Below are 18,949 nucleotides of genomic sequence, written 5' to 3'. Positions count from 1 at the left end.
GTTCAAGAAAACACGTGTTTTTGGTGTATTGGGATCAGACTTGCTATATGAACAAAAATAAAAATAATATTTATGAAATATACACATAATATGTACACATATTATGCACAAGAATAATCGCGTAATCGTACAAACTATAAAATCTAAAAAGGGCCATGGTTCAAAATAATGCACATATTTTTTTTAAAAAAAACATAAATAATTCCTATATAACACGATCCCTAGCGTACTCACTGCAGCCTGTGGCCATTCAATCCTGCGACTCATTTCGGTACGTATTTTAATGCGGGCGGCCGTACGAGTTTGGTATCTTTATCCTAGTCTTCATGGTAAGTACGTAATGTACATAAAATTTTTGTTACAATTGTTGATAACATATTTATACACTATAGGTTGATTAAAAACCATTGATTAAAAATACGAGTATGGGTGGGAATACGATGACATATGCATAGGTACATATTATATCTAAAATATTCTAAGTAATAGAAACTCATAAGTTATAAGTAGGTTCACGTCAATTCAATATAACATGTTTTAATATTATAACTTATATGTGTACATTATTAACATAGTTTGTAGGTAATAATGTATATTTTATTATTTATTTCAGTAAAATAGTAAAAGGTAAATAATAATATTATAAGTGCAACTGTAACAGTTGTTACTTATTGAGTCTTAGGCAGCAACAAGCATTGCTATAATAAGTGTTCACACTAGTAAAAATATATAATATATAATAATTGTATTTTATATTGAAAAATATCATCATGTAAGTACAGAATAAATAAATGATACAATAAAGGAACAATATTTAACTAAATAAAATAAACTTAAATAATATAATTTAAATTACCGATTTTAGGTTGATGTGCGATTTCAATAAGCCATTTAAGTTTAATCGGAAATTAATATTTATAATTTAATCGTCATTTATGGGTAATATGTATTTAGTAGACTTATCTATATCCCCAATTAGAGTATCGGGAATTACAAAAACTCCATCCGATTCAGAAGCACTTGCAGACATTGGGTATCCATCAAATTCATTTGTTGAGCCCTTAGCGTGGTTGACCCTGCAAAAACATTTTGTTTCATAACAATTTTATAATACAGGGTAGATGAAGCGTTAAAATATGTGATTAGTTGACTTATTTATGACTACTTGTGAATTATTACTTATGAATAGGTATGACAAATTAAAATGAACAAAAATAAATGTTATCGTTGGATAGGTAATTTAAGTTACCAAGAATTTTTTATTTCTAAATACGTACACACAAATATTATGATAAAATAAATCTATTTTGTCTTCACTTGGGCGAGAGAGACTGTCAAACATAAACATTTGGTACACATTACACATTATGAGAGTAGAAATAAAATTACATAAAATAAAATAATATTATGAATTATCAAATAATACAATATCAAATTTAATTATTTGAAATGAGTGAAACTGATACAATTCTATTGTTTTAATAAGAAATATAATCAATAATTGTAAAAGTTTTTATAATATAAAAAATATTTTGATAATATGTAATTAGAATACAATAAGAAATAAATCTTATTATTTGTCAGCTATAAATGCTACTAGAATATATTTACTAGAATACAATAATGGAAATTAATAGTTACGTAATAAAATGATGCTTGTAGTGCTTGTGGAGTTTTATAATTGTTTGAAATTTTATAATATAGTGAAAAAACATAAATATGTATAGCATAAGTGTAACTAGAATTGATTGTATAATTAAATATTGCCATATACTTATTATAAAATCAATGGTTTAAAATTAATCATTTCACTATGACTATATAGTTTTTTGTTTTTTTTTTTTTATTGAGCTTAAGCCCGGAAACTTAGGCCATTAGCTAAGCTATATAGTTTATACTTGGTGAGTGAGTTCTGTCGGTAGGTACTAAGTATATTATTGCACTTCTAAGTATGTATTCAGACAATTTGTTTGAAATAGATAGACTTTACTATATTATACAGTCATACAGAAATAATATTTAAATATAATATGATTGTATTAATTTTCTACAAAGTTTACTTTTCCAACCAATAATAATCACATAAGTAATACAATTGATTAGTGAAACGTAGAAGTATGGAACATTCTATGGCAGAAGTCAGAAGGTATGTGACCCTTATGGCATTATAATATAATGTTATAATATAATGTGATGGTTTCATATTTTTAAACATTTCGTAACGTTCACACGGAAATTGGCATGTATCACTTATAGCTATCTAAATATGAGTGGTACTTATTAGGTAGGTAGGAACCACCTATATATATATTTTATTATTAGGTATATATGCGAATATACGATACGTAGTTTAAGCATTAATATAATATTAACTATACGGTTGAATTATTATAAAATGAAGGTATACGTGCCGGATGATGTTACATTACAAACTTTCAACAAGTGTCAAGTTACTTTATTCCATCTTTGCCAACAGTTATCAAATTGAATAATACATTGGAATGCGTATCTCTAGTGAATACAAAATGTATAACAGACGAGATTTATAACATCACAGACGTATAATGTGCGTACAAAATATGATCGGTGGGCAGGTTTGTTGGAGCACCTCACCCCACCCACGTTGACTGGTATTTAAGTATAGGTGTAGATAATATACATTATACATTATTCCAATACATTTTATTCGAGTACCTACCTACTAATGCAAATCATAATAATAATATATAGAGGTACAAAAGTACAAAACTATGCATTATGTATTTATGTATATTATCCATTTGTTATGGACCCCTCAGGAAATATCTGCAGGATGCGGCTGTCGGGTACTGGTTAAACGTGCTTTAGTACCAGGTACGTAACCAGGATTTTTTAGGGGTTGTTTTATATTTAAATTTTAAATACAACACGTGGGGGGGGGGCGCTTCCATTGTAGTCATCAATCCTCGTACAAATAATATCAAATATGAAATAGAACTAAAATATGACAACATTCTTTCAAGAGATCTAAATCATATTATGTACTAAATTTATTTTTCGCATAAATGAGGCCTTTGGGGGGGGGGGGGGGGTAGTTGTATATCGACACCTTGCAAGACACCCCTCCCCAGCAACGCCACTTCCAGCATCGTCAACGTGACTATGTGAGATTGAAAAGAATAGACATGTCGATGCTGGAGTTATAGTAAGTTATAGAGATATAGTGACGTCTGTCTTAAATGTTATTAATATTATTATTATCTTCAATGTTGATATTAATGCTTTATGAATGTTTAATAATAATATGTTAAGACACGGGCAATGGGCACATGCATAAATACATTAATACCTAAGGTATGCAGGTAAGTATTATAATATACTATAGCCTATTACAGGTACTAATGTATTATTGAACTGTATTAGAGGACGCGTGTTAATGTGTTAAATTGTTAATTATTCATCCCACTGCGACGAACACCGTATTAGCTACGTCCCATAATGCGTACCAGTTTTTCACCACCGTAATCACTTGCTTGATCTTGACGTACAGTTTCTTCAAGTCGTTGGAAATCTTTCTGATGATGTCTTCCACGTTGCCGTCGTCTTGCCTGCCCATTCGCGGCCCGTCGTCGCCGTCGTCGTCGTTCCGGTTCATGTTCCTCCACGTCGAGGCGAACCAGTCGGACGACGCTTGATCCGTTTCGGTGACATCCGCCGAGTCCGCCGAGTCCGGCAGATCCGTCGTGCCGTCGGCGGGGACGTTGGTCGTGGTCAGCGCGTCGGCGGGCGTGACCAGCCGCGAATACGCTTCGATCTCCTTCAGCAGCTCGCGGGTCTTGTCGGCGTCCGACGGATCGTGCGACATGGTCTTGGTCAACCGGGTGTACAGCTTCCAGTCCTCCTCGGCCGGTCCCACTTCGTTGACGTCAAGACTCTCGCGGTCTGCCTTCTCGTTGGTGAACGGAGGCGGAGCGGGGGCGCCCTGACAGTCTTGAGCCACTAATACGGCCGACGCAACGAAAACCGTCAAACACTGCAAACGCCATACATCATTATGGTGATAGCTATTACGAGAGACTATACAATTTTAAATTAAATTGTATTATTTATTATTTTATATATAGATATAATATATTCTAGTAAAATAAATCTAAAAAAAATATGTGCATTCATAATAGATTATATAATATGCAATATGCATCGAATATATATAATATCCAATTAATAAAATATAATATATTATTGAACGACCATATTATTATGAATGTTATAGAATATATAAATAAATAACCAAGTAGCTTCGCTGCCACTCCCTCCAAATTTTTTTTTTTGTTTGTGGCACTGTTTGTAGGATTAGTACTGACAGATACGTCTAATTTTGAGGTGTGACATCACGAGACTTAATGAAATAAAAACCACAAAATATTGTCAGCTAAATTTGGCAGTTTTGGGATTTATTAAATATAATTGTTATAATATTATCAAATTAAACTAAATGTAATTATTAACTATTATTATACCTATACAAGGCTACAAATCGATTTGCTTAGAATAACAGTAACACGTAAAACTATATTGAACATTCTGCTTTGAAAATAATTTTTTACCGTATACCTAGCTGCTGTCATCTGATGAGGAGGTGGGAGCGGTGGAGCGGCAAGGAAATTCGACGATTCAATAGATACCTAATATTCAGGAAGCGAAACGTTTACACGGTAGTTATTATAATCTATGGAAATATAGAATGTTTTTCGTTCTCTTCGATGAACCTACAGGCTACAGTAGCCAGTAATGATATTGTAGGTACTATAATATAATAGGTACTATCTATCCTCCAAAAAATAAACGCATTAAATAATAATTAAAATTTGTAACTAATGTGGTACCTATCAATAATTGGCTAATATTTTAACATTTAAACATTTTAAAATTAATGTCCATCTATCACCACAAATTGTACAGCCGTTAGGGTATAATATTTTACTGTACATTTTTGAGGTTCCATGCGCCCTTGGAAGTTAAACTGAATTATAAATTATACATTCTTATATACTTAGGTATATAATATTATACACCTATTATAAGTACGCATCACGCCTATATTTGAATTTTTCCGAATATAATCTGTGTGTAGATATTATAAACAGTATAGATATAGGTGCATTAATATATTCATTTCATAACATGAACATTAAACATAATTATATTTGATACTCATTTATTCACGCGTCACATTTAGAAATTGTAATTGTTTTTTTTCTATTTAAAATTTACGATTATATTATTATATCATAATACACGTATAATTTATACTGGTGAGTAGTACGACTAGAAGTTACTGCAGTTTAACTTAATTTGTACGATACATTATAGATAATTATGTCGATATCTACCAGTCAAAATAAATTAGGCAACATATGTAACTAAAAAAATTGTATGATGGATTTACTTCTAACGTAAATATGCATATTATTATGACCTCTGCTGCAGAAACTACTACCTGCAGCTGTTCTTAAACATCATATACAAACGTAAAATAAATTGACAAACCTCGAAAATATATTTGTGGATATGGAAAATGACCAGTTTTATTTTTTTATTTTTATTTTTAACGACAAAGTCCGACATATCTCCGTACGTGCTTTTTACGGTGAAGGACGTCAACTTCAACCATAGGTATAACAGCGACAATATATTATAGTGGCACTTATCTAATTAAACTGTTATAATATTATAATGTAATTTATTTATAAACACGTATTATTAATCTTTATTCTATTACTGTAAATCGTAAAATTACTATATTTATTTATTAAAAAGATAATATGTAGACAATGTGATCCGTTTTAATTTATAAACTTACAAACAAACATATATACCTACCTACATATTATATAATAATATATCAATAACTATTCCATGTTAATAATATTAGTAATCATTAATCATTAACAGTAATTTTGTGTGTGACACTAATTATTTGTATTAACTGAATAATCAAACCAAAAACAATACGAAATTCATAAACTATAATATTTATATCACTGTAAAACTATATAGGGTATGATAGACATAATGGATAATGGACATTTAATAAAATTTGTTTAAATTAGGTACCTATATCTATAGGTACATATACATTTTTTCGGAATTAAAAATATTACTTTTCCATACCAAATACCTATGAAAGTATGAACTAGTTTAGCATTTTTAAATTATGCTAATCTATATTAGATTCCAAGTTAGTGTGACTATACTCGGCAATAGCGTGGACTTCGTAAGAAGGTGCCCTTCAACGAAAAGCAAGTGTGTACACTTTATAAACCAGAAATTAATATAATGAATATTATATTATTAAATCATTAAATATAATTGAAAATGGCATGAATTAATTTAAATACCTACCTATATATTTACTGAATTTAAAAATGTAAAACAAAAATTTTACAACAGTCAAAATGTTTGTTTTTCAATTTATATTAACTAGGTACAGTATAATAATACGTCATTTAAAAAGGAGGACTGTTGATTTTTTATTCAGTTAAAATCAAAAGGAATGTACCTATATTTAAATATGTTATATAATAAAATAGAAATGTTCAACTGTTTAACAATCTCCTTTTAATGGTTTTCAAAAAACCTAGTAAAGCCGATATACTTTTTAAATGCATAAAAAAAAGATAATAAATAACTATGATAATAATATATTAAATAATAACAATAAACATGCATAGCGATTTATATTATCAATTTGAAGTTTATTATCTATTGGATGTTTATGAATGTCTAAAATGGCAAAATAATTTAGAATAGTATAATTACCTACCTATTTACCTATAAATATTATATTATACATATCTATAGGTATATTTTCAATTATTTCTTAAGCGTTATATTAAAGTATTATTTATTTTTACTGAATTTACTAGAATTAACGAAATAGGTAGTTAACAAATGCGTGTTATTATTCAGAGTTGAGTTTTTGATCTTCTTTGAATTCGCAATATGTACGTAGGATATCTATTGACTAAATTATATATAAGTAACTAAATAATTCAATATAATATTTATTACTTAGATACCTATGTCCAGACGTCCTATTATATTTCCAAACAAAACTAATAATTAAAAAAGAAAACGTAACTCTCATTGAAATGATAAGAACTTATTACAAGTAGGTATACATAATATACCCTTATAAATAGTATGGTAGTATGGTACCTCACATTTTTATCATTTATAATTATTACGAGTTACATATTTTTATCTAAATATTAAATCGTATTCAACTAAAGACTTACCAAAAAGATCTTCATTTTTCTTTATCGATATGTCCTCTGGTGTCTGAATTCTTGAACAAACTGAGCTGCTAGACGGACGTCTCACTTTGGTATACGTACCCGAACCCTATAAAAGGACGACCTTGAACGGTTATCTATTGGCGTAATGATTTCGCACACTACTAAAAACGGATGCTCTCGATTAAATCACAACAAATCTTCTGGGAGAAAAAAATTATGTAACATCGATTTGTCGCACATTACACGGTTTGGCTTTTCGGTGTCCTGTGCAATGAATGGTGGTTGCAGGATGACTACAGACATTTTTCGATACAATGAAACCTTGGAACGTAGGTAAACATTTTCCAGGCAAACTATAAATGTATTTGATTATCTTTCTCTCTCTTTTCGTACCTATGACTCTATAATATCCAATCTGGGTTTCAATGTCGTCTTGTTTTTTTTCTCAATATTTTACGATAACTTTATATAACTAATGTTTATGAGTATTGAGTTAATATGTTATTATTATACTTATTTATTTATCATTATTATTAAATTTTACCTACATACTGACGTGAAATGGAAACAAATTATCGACAACATTGAGCAATAGGTACAAGTTTATATACTTAATCTATATAGTAAAATAATTAATGCAAATTAGTTAAACTGAAATGTTGATTGACTATAAAAATAAATATACTGAATGATCTAGACCTACAAAATGTATTTATAAATATGATTTAGCTTGAATTTAAAGCTAAACAATTTTGCTATTTTTTCACATATAGGGGAACACGGGGCAAAACCGACTGAAAAAATGAATATTTTCATAATAATTCAGGATCTTAAAATAAAAGTGATCTGTTTGCACAGTTGTATTAAGTAACTTCTTATTTACAATATTGAATTACAATATAGTGGAATATCATTCATATTTATTTTTTAACAAGTCATTAACTATTTTTAACATTTTATCGGTTTAAATCGATTTGTATTGGGGCAACACCGATGCATGGTATAACATATACTAAAATAATGATGGAGAAAAATATATATTAACCTTTTTTTCAAGGAACTTACTAAACCAAATACAAATAACCATTGTATTTAAGTATTGTAACTATAGTAGTAAAGGTTTCATAAATTACCTATGTATTATAAGACATTTATAACTTAATTATTATTAAATAAAATCAAATTTTAACAACACAATTTGTTCTTAATAAAATCAAATAATTAATTATTAGGTTGGTGTACCTAATCCTAACCTATAATACATATATAGCAATTATCAAGCATTATAAAAACTGATCGGTTTTGCCCCGAAGTATAATTTTTACGAAATTGTTGATAACTTACACAATATTATTAGATAAAATAAGTTAGTGATTGCAAAACAGTCTTTACAAGTTGTAGATTCATACTATACGATTATGGTAATTGTAGTATAGTTCCATCATTATTAAATCTTAAATTAAAAATATGAAATTATAATAATAATTAACTTTAAAATGTTCGTAATCGAATAACAATTCAAACAAAAACGTTGCAGTTGATGTTAACAGTGATAACAACATGCCTCATGATAAGGAATGAAATAAATTTAAAACTTATAATTTTCATCCATAGAATAATGCAAAATTAGCAATATCGGTTTTGCCCCAGTATCGGTTTTACCCCGTGTTCCCCTAATTTATATGTTGTAACTTTAAATTACACCTAATGCATACAACATTTTCGCTCTGATATAAAGACTAAAGTTAGTACTTAATTATAAGAAGCTTCCAATAATATTTTGATATTCGATCGTACTTATTTTATTTTATAATACAACACGGGCTTTCGCCCAATTTACAATAACACAATTTAGTACAATAAAAAGATTATATTTATATTTTAGAGAAAATAAGTATAGGGGGTGGATTTTGAATTTAAAATCCTTTTCTGCCTTTTTTTTAGTATATTTTTCGTATGATATTTTTATGATCTAAAAAATTGTAGGACATATCTAAAAACACATCATACCAACAAAAAATAGCACCAGTCAATAATAGTCAATAGTCATGCTCATTAAACAATGACCTCATACATTATACCGATTTCCTATTTGTTATATAATAGTATAGGTAGTCTTATTATTATTATTAGGTATATTGATCTGTTGTTCACCCAATACTAATTTCATTCTTGTTTGTCATGAAGTGTTTCCAATATCAAGGCTGTTGATGAACAGGAACAACATTTAGAGTCAAACATATTATTTAAAGACAAAATATAGTGCAAGACACAAGTTTGTACCTATATATTATATTATTATTATTAATTGATATTTCCCTTAGTCAATTGCAGTTACGCATTAGTATTAGACATTAATAATACCTAACTAATTTTATAACTATTTAAAAAACATGCTAATTGCTAAGTATATTAAACATATATCATTTAAGTTTTATAAGCACATACATGCAACGTTGAAAGTGATTATATTAAGAATATTAAGATAGAATAGGTTATAGAAAGAATCTTTGCTAATAACTCCTGTAATTTCAAAATAAAGAATAATAAAATGGAATTTTTTTAATAATTTAATAAATAAAAACAGTAAGTAGGTACCAGGTACCACTGGTACCTATATAATATAGTCCATTCTTAAAGTCTTGGGGCCTATTCTCAAATCAATCGAAGAGATCGGTCGAATAGCTCTTTTCGATCAAAAAAGTCTATTCGATTGCTGGTTTTCGATCGAGGGTAGCCTCAGACAGTGATGGAATATTGTAAATCGTAAATATTATTTTCGATCTGTTTTTCGATTATTGATTCACCTATCAATAAAAACAGTTGTTATCCCATGAAATAAAACATTTTATCGGCTATATTTTGATATTACAAGTTTTCACTTATAAGTTATTGGTATAGTAGCTAGTTTTAAATTTTCAATAGTATAGTTACTACATTCAACATCGAGTACATTATAATTAGTAATTATGATTTATGAATCTTCAAAAAAAGTTTAAGGGGAAATCATTTACATTATTTATATACAAAAACTTTCAGAGCTACTAAAGGGCAAGTTTAGCCCATCGTTTACTTATAAACATTGTAAGGACTCATAGACACAAATAGGCAGTGCTGAATTTAGACATTTTGCACCCCAATGCAAAAATATGATTACTAAAAAAATTCTCCTCTACAAATTTTACAATAGGTATTTTTACTGAAAACCAATTCAATAAGCCGTATTACTCGAATTACGAAACCATGTTTTTAGGACATATTTTGATCACTAATGCGCCCTCTTAAGGAACTATCATTACTAGGTGTATATTAAAATGCTGATAGCTACCTATACAGTGTGTAACAGAAAGAAAAAACAAACAAAAAAAAATGTACACTACTAAAACTTATGACAAAAATTGATAAAATTGTAGGATTATAGTAAATAGTTTTAGAAATATACCCATGTTAGTAAATTTCCAAAAATAAACTTTTTAAAAAAGTTACCTATAGCGTTCTAAATTAATTTAATCAACAAAATACTGATAATTAAAAAAATTCCAAAAAATAAACTACTTGATTTAGATAAATGTTTTTATCATACAAATAGTTCTTATAATCAGATTCACAAATTTGCTATTTTGAATTATTCAAAAAAATTTAAACCAAATTTAAAATTTTCAGTATTAAAAAATAAAAATAATTTTTTTTTTAGTACACTTGTAGCGCAAGTGACTATAAATTATAGTATAGAAAAAAAAAATTTAAATATTGATTAAAACAAAAGTTATTCCAAAAGTCAGTTCTATCTGTTACATCCTGTATATAGTGCTATAAATACATTAGTTCTTTAAATTTCAACCAGCATAATGCATTAGTATTAGATATATAATATTATATAATATTATCTCTGTTATTAAAATAATTTAAATTTTAAAATGTTTAATAATTCACAAGGAAACAAAATTCCGACCATAAAAATACTGGCACACGGGGTAGTTGTAGCCAATATCCTCTCCCTTTTCCTAAATGCAGCCCTGTAAACAGACAATGAACTAAATTCTATAGTTGGTGCGACAAAAGAACCATCAAAGTAGAAAAAATAAAAAAAGTGGATGTCGCTCTGCTGTATAGTAGATTACAAGTGGGCACTGTATAATGGATGATATTAAATTTGAATTCAATGATATAAAATCATTGTATAAGAAAAACGATTCTGAGCGGAGACGGTATGTCAGTCTAGGTATAAGACATATTATATACTTATCTATGGTATTAAAAAAAAATAATTGACCTGAAGTAGGTACCTATAATAAATTCCAAATTAATCATATCACAATATCCATTAGGTAACGCGTCATACATCAACAATAAATCGTGGTACTATCATAGATATATAATAGTATACTTAAGAAGTTTCAAGTAAGTACCCACGAATAATATTATACAATCACAACAAAACAACTAAAATAGTTATTCCAGGTTTTTTAATATGTAATTTCGTCCAAATTTGAACTTAAAATGAGTATAAAAATGAAACGTGATTATGTATTTTTTAGATTTTTTGGTAACAGAATTAACTTACATGGAAACTTGTTTTAAATTTTCAAGCCTTAGATATAAAAGTTGAACATTTTATAAATGTTAACTACAAAATAGTTATTCAATTTTAAATTTCAAAAATTTTGTCAAAATTCGATCTTTAAATGCTTATAAAATAAAATTGTGCCGGTGTATTCTAAATATTTTTCAACTGCTATTGTAATAATATATCATGAGTCTTGTATTACATTTTTACACTTTTCGGCCCAACAAATAAAACTTTATTGATATTAATAGAAAAAAAAACAAAAAAAATAGAAAACTGACGATGTCCGTAAAGAGCTCAAAAAGAGTCAAATTATTTTAACAATTTTATCATGTATAGAAAATGCTAATATAAATATTGAGTGAAATTTTCAAGTATCCACAGTCATTCATTTTTTTTATTAATTACAATAAAATAAGAAAATCGTCACATGAGAAATCGAGCAAATATCAAATATTGTAAAAATATGAATTTCAAACGCTCATAAAAATTTAATTTGACTTTCTTGTAGACATTTTTTTTTTTTGATAAAGATAGATAATATTATGTGGAATCTTGTAATACATTTTAAAATCTTAGATTTAAAAAAAAAAAATTTTACGAATTATTAACTAAAAATAATTTGCTAATTTTCGTGATTTTTACATATTTTGTCAATTTTTGAACTTTAAATGCTAATAAAAAATAACTGTGACCTAAGGATTTTTAATATTTTTCAAATGTCATTGTAACAATATGGAGTCTTGTATTACATTTCCAAGTATTTTTACTCAACAAATAAAGTTTTATTGACATTCATAGAAAAAAAAAACGAATAATATTGGAAACTGAAAACGTTCCTAAACAGTTCAAAACAAATCAAAATATTTTGAAAATTTTATCATGTATAGAAAATGGAAATATAAACAACCAGTGAAAATTTCATGTATCTACGGTTATTTGTTTTAAAGTTACACCAAAAACCAAAATCAACTTTCTTTTGTTTTTCACGGTGCTTTTGAAAACTACTGGAAAAATTTTACTTTTGACCCCCCAAAGTACCAACTAGATTACTTTCCTATCAGAAAAGATACTGTTTAAGAAAATCAAAGCACTTTTACAGTCCTAAAAGGTGATGACAGACACAAAAAAAAATTAAAAATAAAAAACACACATCATTGTAAAATCAATACATTCATCGTTTCACTCAGAATCTAAAATACTTGTTACCTACCTATTATTTTATAGCATAGGCCCCAAGCTAATTAGTTTTAAATTTTAGTGAGCACCATTATTGAAAATTTAGGTAATATTAAACAAATTAATAATACTGCATCAATAGGTACCTACTACCTAGTATGTAAAATTAAACACTAAATAGGTACCTAAATACTTTGAAAAAAAACAAACAACAAAATATAACAAATATGAAATAGGTAAATACGGTTGTAAATAGTACAAGTAGATCGTTTTTACACACTTTAGGTAGCTACTGTAAAAATACCACACCGCAAACAAAATTATAAAACTATTGTATTGTACATATTGTACTTATCATGACGTATCAGTCGAAAACTAGTTTACGATTGGTAAATAGTAGTCGAAACGAGAAATCGAATACTACGGTCGAAACGTCGATCGAAAACTGTTTGAGAATACGGATTTTTGAATTGGTTGTAAATATATTCGCTTTCAACCAAATTTTGACCGAAAAAACTTTTCGATTGATTTGAGAATAGCCCTGGAGTAATTAGTAGTTCGATTTATTGTAATAAACATAACATGGTACCAGCCAAGCCTGGGCAAGTTAATGATAATTTTTAACTGAGTTAAGTTAAGTTAATGTAAAACATTTTAACTCAGTTAAGTTATAAGTTATATGAACATTTTCGATTAACTTATTAACTTAAGTTAAGTTAAGTTATTATTTTTTTTTTTTATAATATCTTTATAAATACCCAGTAATATGGTTTAAATAATAAAAATCATAAATATTATTGAACACAGGAAATAGCCAATAGCTTTTCTATACAATATGGGTACTGAATTAATAGAATTATGAAGTAGGTACGAAAAAAATACAAAATTGAAAATGCCAAAACAAATACAACCTTTTGATTTATTAATACTCTAATACAGATAAGTACTATATAATTTTTTTAAATTATTAAATAAAAATAACATGGTATTTAAGAATGTACTTAATTTTAAGCTCTGAATACTTTTTCAGGGTACTAAAAGTCTAAAACTGTTAGAGAATATAGCCAACGTTATACTTCAGTAAAATGTTTATTTAAGAAATTGATTTAACTATATTTGTAATTCCCTATTCTAGTTGGTTTTAAATGGTTATGTAATATCAATAATAATTTTTATTTTTATTATTTAATTATTTATAAATTAACTTAACTTGAATTTAATTTATAAAAAGTAACTCGTTATTAAGTTAGTGAAAATTAAATTTAAAAAAGTTAAGTTAAAATTAACTTAACTTTTAACTTTTTAACGCGTTTATGCCCAGGCTTGGTACCAGCTATTTCTTATCTTACTTTATCTTACATTTTTATTTTGTTCCCCCAAATGTTGCTTTTATAATGTATTAATTTAATTTTGGCCCAAAGATAGGTTGGGGCTTGGGGGAGGCTAAGCTCCCCTAATGTGAATTCAGCCCCCCCCCCATATTTATTTTCGTATTAATGTAATTTTTGTAGAGAAAAAAATTAAAATATGACCTACGTTGTAGTATAAGAGCATAATACATAAAAAAAATTTTAAAAAAATTAATAAGGTATACTCGTATTTTATGAAAATTGTTCAGAGATTTTGAACGTTTTGTACTGTGTATAATATATAATTACATATAAACAATAAACCTATTACAATTATAGGAAATAATATTAATAGTTTTAGTTTTATGTTTGTGTTTAGCACGATAATATAGACAATAGGTAGATATCAATTTCGTTTTAGTAATTTGGGCTTACTTAGTATAGAAAAATACAAAAATATTGATGTGGAATCAGTCTTAAATAATTCTGCAAAAACTCAAAGAAGAATTTAATTTAATTTTGTAATTATTAATTAAAATAAAATTGTGTACATTTATTGTTTTATAAAGTTGTAATTTTTAAAATTTAATTAAGCTTTTATCTTGCAAAATTACGGCTGTGGGTAATTATAACTTAAAATAATAATTCAATGATTATTTTGGATCATTTAAAAGTATGGGGACAAAGCCTGAACTTATACATTTTAGTTAAAAAATGGTACCTAAGGCTAAAGCCCTCCCCCCCCCCCCCCCATTGAAATTCCCTATTTGCGCATATGCCTGTACCTACTACTTGCCAATTATAATACCTATCTTGTAATGACCTAGCGTACTAGCACCTAGATAAATGTATTTTTTATATTATAAAATAATTTTTAATTAGTTGTAGGTTCTGAGCGGAGCGATTAATTCATTAATATTACAGTTTATAAAGATGTTTTTTTTTTTGTTTCTGTCATCAACTTTTTTAATATTAATATTGGTCTATTCCGTATTGCATTTGCATTTATATGAATTATATGAAAACCTATTATATTACGACAATATATTACATTACACCTTGTTTTTCTAATTTAAATTTATTTAAAAACTACATTTAAATAAATAATGAGTATACATATGAAACGTGATAACGATATTAATAATATTATAACATAATTTAACCTACAGCAGCATAGGTATTATTTTTATATACATATATAACGAAAAAAGTTGTTTTGTTAACCACGTTGAAATATCTACTGTTAAAACAGCAAATACCTACCATACCTATCTTAAGACTTTTAAGTAGATGCTTACATAGGTGCATGGATTTTGACATTCAAACCGATAATTTGACTCTGTACGTGACTAATTCTAAACGTGAGCCATGAATCACAATAGACAATAGCTTTACGGTTTTCGAATTCTATATACGTCTACATTTACCACCCAGTGTGACAGTGTAATAGTATGTAAGTACTAAGTAAACAATCATATATTAATCATAAATACCAAATATTTACTGCCAATACATATAAGGTTGTACCTAATGCACTGCGTTTACTGCATTGTATAATATTTAAAAAAACAAGATTTGAGTACGTTTATCTATAGGTATGGACAAACTTTGTAGATAGTCTATTTTGTACTCATAAAACGTTAATCTAATAATGTTCATATTCACCAATCAACATTTTAACATATTCTTTTTACACAAATTTGTATTAATATAACAACTGGTTTAAAAACATGATCATTTTTAAAAAAAATAAACAAATAATTAATACGCAGATAGCAATTAGTAAAAATAAATAATTAATATTTGAATGTGAATGTAATTTACCACGGAAATATTGAAAACATAATAATATAGGTAACTACTTACTTGACTGACCACCATCGTCCATCAACTCACTAATCAGGCATGAATACACGATAATATTATTAATGTCAATAAAATTATTAATTTCTTATTCGATAGTTAAGCTACCTATTTATCATTCTATTTTCTACTGTAGGTAGGTACTTATTTTTATATACTCTTTAATCAATAGTGTAATAACACTTGTGATGAAAATGTAATACTCTAAAAACTAAGAAAATGCATTATTGCCCTAAAACTTTAAAATAATGCACTTAAAAAATTCCCTATAGAAATAAAAATATTATGTAATTGCCTGTGGAGCATTTTAGATTCTGAGTGAAACCATGAATGTATTGATTTTACAATGATGTGTGTTTTAGATTCTGAGCGGAGCGAGGAAGCTATTGGTTTTACAATGGTGTTTATTTTTTTTTATATCCTGTATACAAAATTTCTACCAAAAGGAGTGCTTTCATTTCAACATATAGTACCTTATATTTTAGAAAATTGGATCAAGATGGTACTTTAGAGAGGTCATTTTTCAATTTTCTCAAAAGTTATTAAATTCCACAGGAAAAACTACCGAAAAATTACTGAAAAACGCTAAAAATAGGAATTTGATTTCTAACGCTTTGTGTATCACCATAGAAACGAATAAAAAATTATAATATTAAAATATTAATTCAACTTACATGATAAAATAAATAATGACAATATAAAATATCCAGACTGACAAACAGTCTTCGCTCAGAATCCTTTGTCTTATACAATGATATTATATCATTAAATTCAAGTCTAATACAATCCATTATACAATGACTCACTTGTAATATACTGTACAGTAAAGCGACATCCACTAACCTGTTTTTTTTAGTTTTTTTTTCTATAAATATCAATAAAATTTTATTTGTTGGTTAAAAAAGTTTGAAAATGTAATAAAAGGCTCCTAGTATATTGTTTCAATGGCAGATGAAAAAAATTAAAAATCCAGTCACAATTTTTTTTTATAAGCATCTAAAGTTCAAATATGACAAAATACGTATAAATGACGAAACTTTGCAAATTATTTTGAGTTAAAAATTCATGAATTTTTTTTTTTTTAAATCTAAGATTTGAAAATGTAATATAAGATTCCTCATAAGTTCGTCTACCTTTTTCAAAAAAAAATGTCTACAGCAAGTCAAATTAAATTTTTATGAGCTTTTGAAATTCATATTTTTACAAGATTTGATATTCACTCGATTTGTATCAAAATTTCGATTCTAATAGGTATAATGTTGGTATTATTCTAATGAACATAAAATAGTAAATACAAAATACAAATCATTAAATATATATAATATATACTTATATCAATATATAATATTTAACTCGGTAATAAATGTGCATTTTTATCTTTTATTAAAAATGTTGTATTTTTACTTAAGTATAAATTATGAGTGTATAATCGTTTGTTACAATTATTGATTTTTTAATTTTCAACGGAGGTTATTAATTATTTTATTGTTTGAGTCACTTTCTCAATTTTACCCAAATTATATTTTTTTTTATTATAAGTGTTTTGTTTGATTCTGATTTCTGACGTTATACTTGTTACAATGTAAATAAAAATAAAACAGTAATTTTATAAAGTATTTTAAAATTTTATTTAAACTTAAAAATTAATTAATTTAAGAAAAGTATAAAAAAAATACATTTTCAAGCTTACATCTTTAGGTGTACGTGTACAGGAAAACCTGATAAATGAAATAACTTATATTTTTTTATTTATTTTTTTTTTTGTCTTTTTAATAATTGACTTATTGTTTTTATTTTAATACTGAAAATCTTAAATTTTATATCTGAATTCATTTTTTTTTAAAAATTCAAAATAGCCAATTCGTAAATCTGGTTTTTAGAAAACTTTTGATTTTAATTTATTTATTCGAGTCACGTAGTTTATTTTTTATGGTTTTAAGAATATCAAATTTTTTTGGCTCAATGATTTGAAAAATATTTATATTTTAACAAAATATATCTATTTAAAAAATTCTCATAAAATATTTTTTTTAAAGTATATATTTTTTCGATTTAAAATGTTTTTTACGGCTGGATCAACTTTACTTCCTAAAAATTATGGGATTTCAAAAAAATATAAAAATAAACTGCATGAATTTAATAAATGTTTTTACAATCTAAATTTTTCTAAAAACATGACTAACAAATTAATTATTTTGAAACTTTCAAAAAAAAATGTATATCAGATTTAAAATGTTATATATTTTTCAGTATTTAAAAATAAAAAATAAAATTTTATACTATACATGTAATGTAAGCGTAATATAAAAAACAAATTTTTTTGTCAATTTCTTTTGTCAGCCATTAGGATCTTCCTATTGGCTGTTACACCTGTATACCTACTACAATGACGACAAATTACAATATATGATTCAGAGATCCGTCAAAGACAGTCAATTTTTATGAAAGCTTGGGAGTTTCCACTATTTCCTGATCCACGAATGATGATGCATTAAAAATGAAAATATTAAAGACAATGGCAAAATAAATATCGTTTTAATTTTAGATTCTGAGTGGAACGATGAATGTATTGATTTTACAATGATGTGTGTTTTTTTATTTTTTTATTTTTTTTTTTATTTTTTTTTTTATTTTTTATTTTTTTTGTATCTGTGTACACGATAAGTAGTCGAAATAATGCTACGATTTTCAACTTCAGTATCTTGTTCGAT

The 18,949-nt window shown here is 26.6% G+C and overlaps 1 protein-coding gene across 2 annotated transcripts; it reads right to left on the bottom strand.

Annotated features, from left to right (window-relative positions):
- Window positions 1-586: 586 nt before the first annotated feature.
- Window positions 587-7,598, bottom strand: LOC100160576 (uncharacterized protein). Of its 2 annotated transcripts, none has more exons than XM_008185679.3 (3): window positions 7,281-7,598; window positions 3,528-4,012; window positions 587-1,076 (listed from the first exon to the last, which is right to left on the bottom strand). In XM_008185679.3, the coding sequence occupies exons 1-3, from the start codon at window positions 7,293-7,295 to the stop codon at window positions 923-925; spliced, it is 654 nt and encodes a 217-aa protein (XP_008183901.1). In that variant the 5' UTR covers window positions 7,296-7,598; the 3' UTR covers window positions 587-922.
- Window positions 7,599-18,949: the final 11,351 nt, after the last annotated feature.

The sequence above is a fragment of the Acyrthosiphon pisum genome, chromosome A3 (assembly GCF_005508785.2).
Source record: "Acyrthosiphon pisum isolate AL4f chromosome A3, pea_aphid_22Mar2018_4r6ur, whole genome shotgun sequence".
NCBI lineage: Eukaryota > Metazoa > Arthropoda > Insecta > Hemiptera > Aphididae > Acyrthosiphon > Acyrthosiphon pisum.
This window is presented reverse-complemented; position numbering and strand designations above follow the sequence as displayed.

Coding starts and splice junctions, on each gene's coding strand:
- LOC100160576 (XM_008185679.3), bottom strand. Junction 1,077..3,527: donor TCCAACGACTTGAAGAAACT/GTACGTCAAGAT, acceptor ATGTTTTTGCAG/GGTCAACCACGCTAAGGGCT.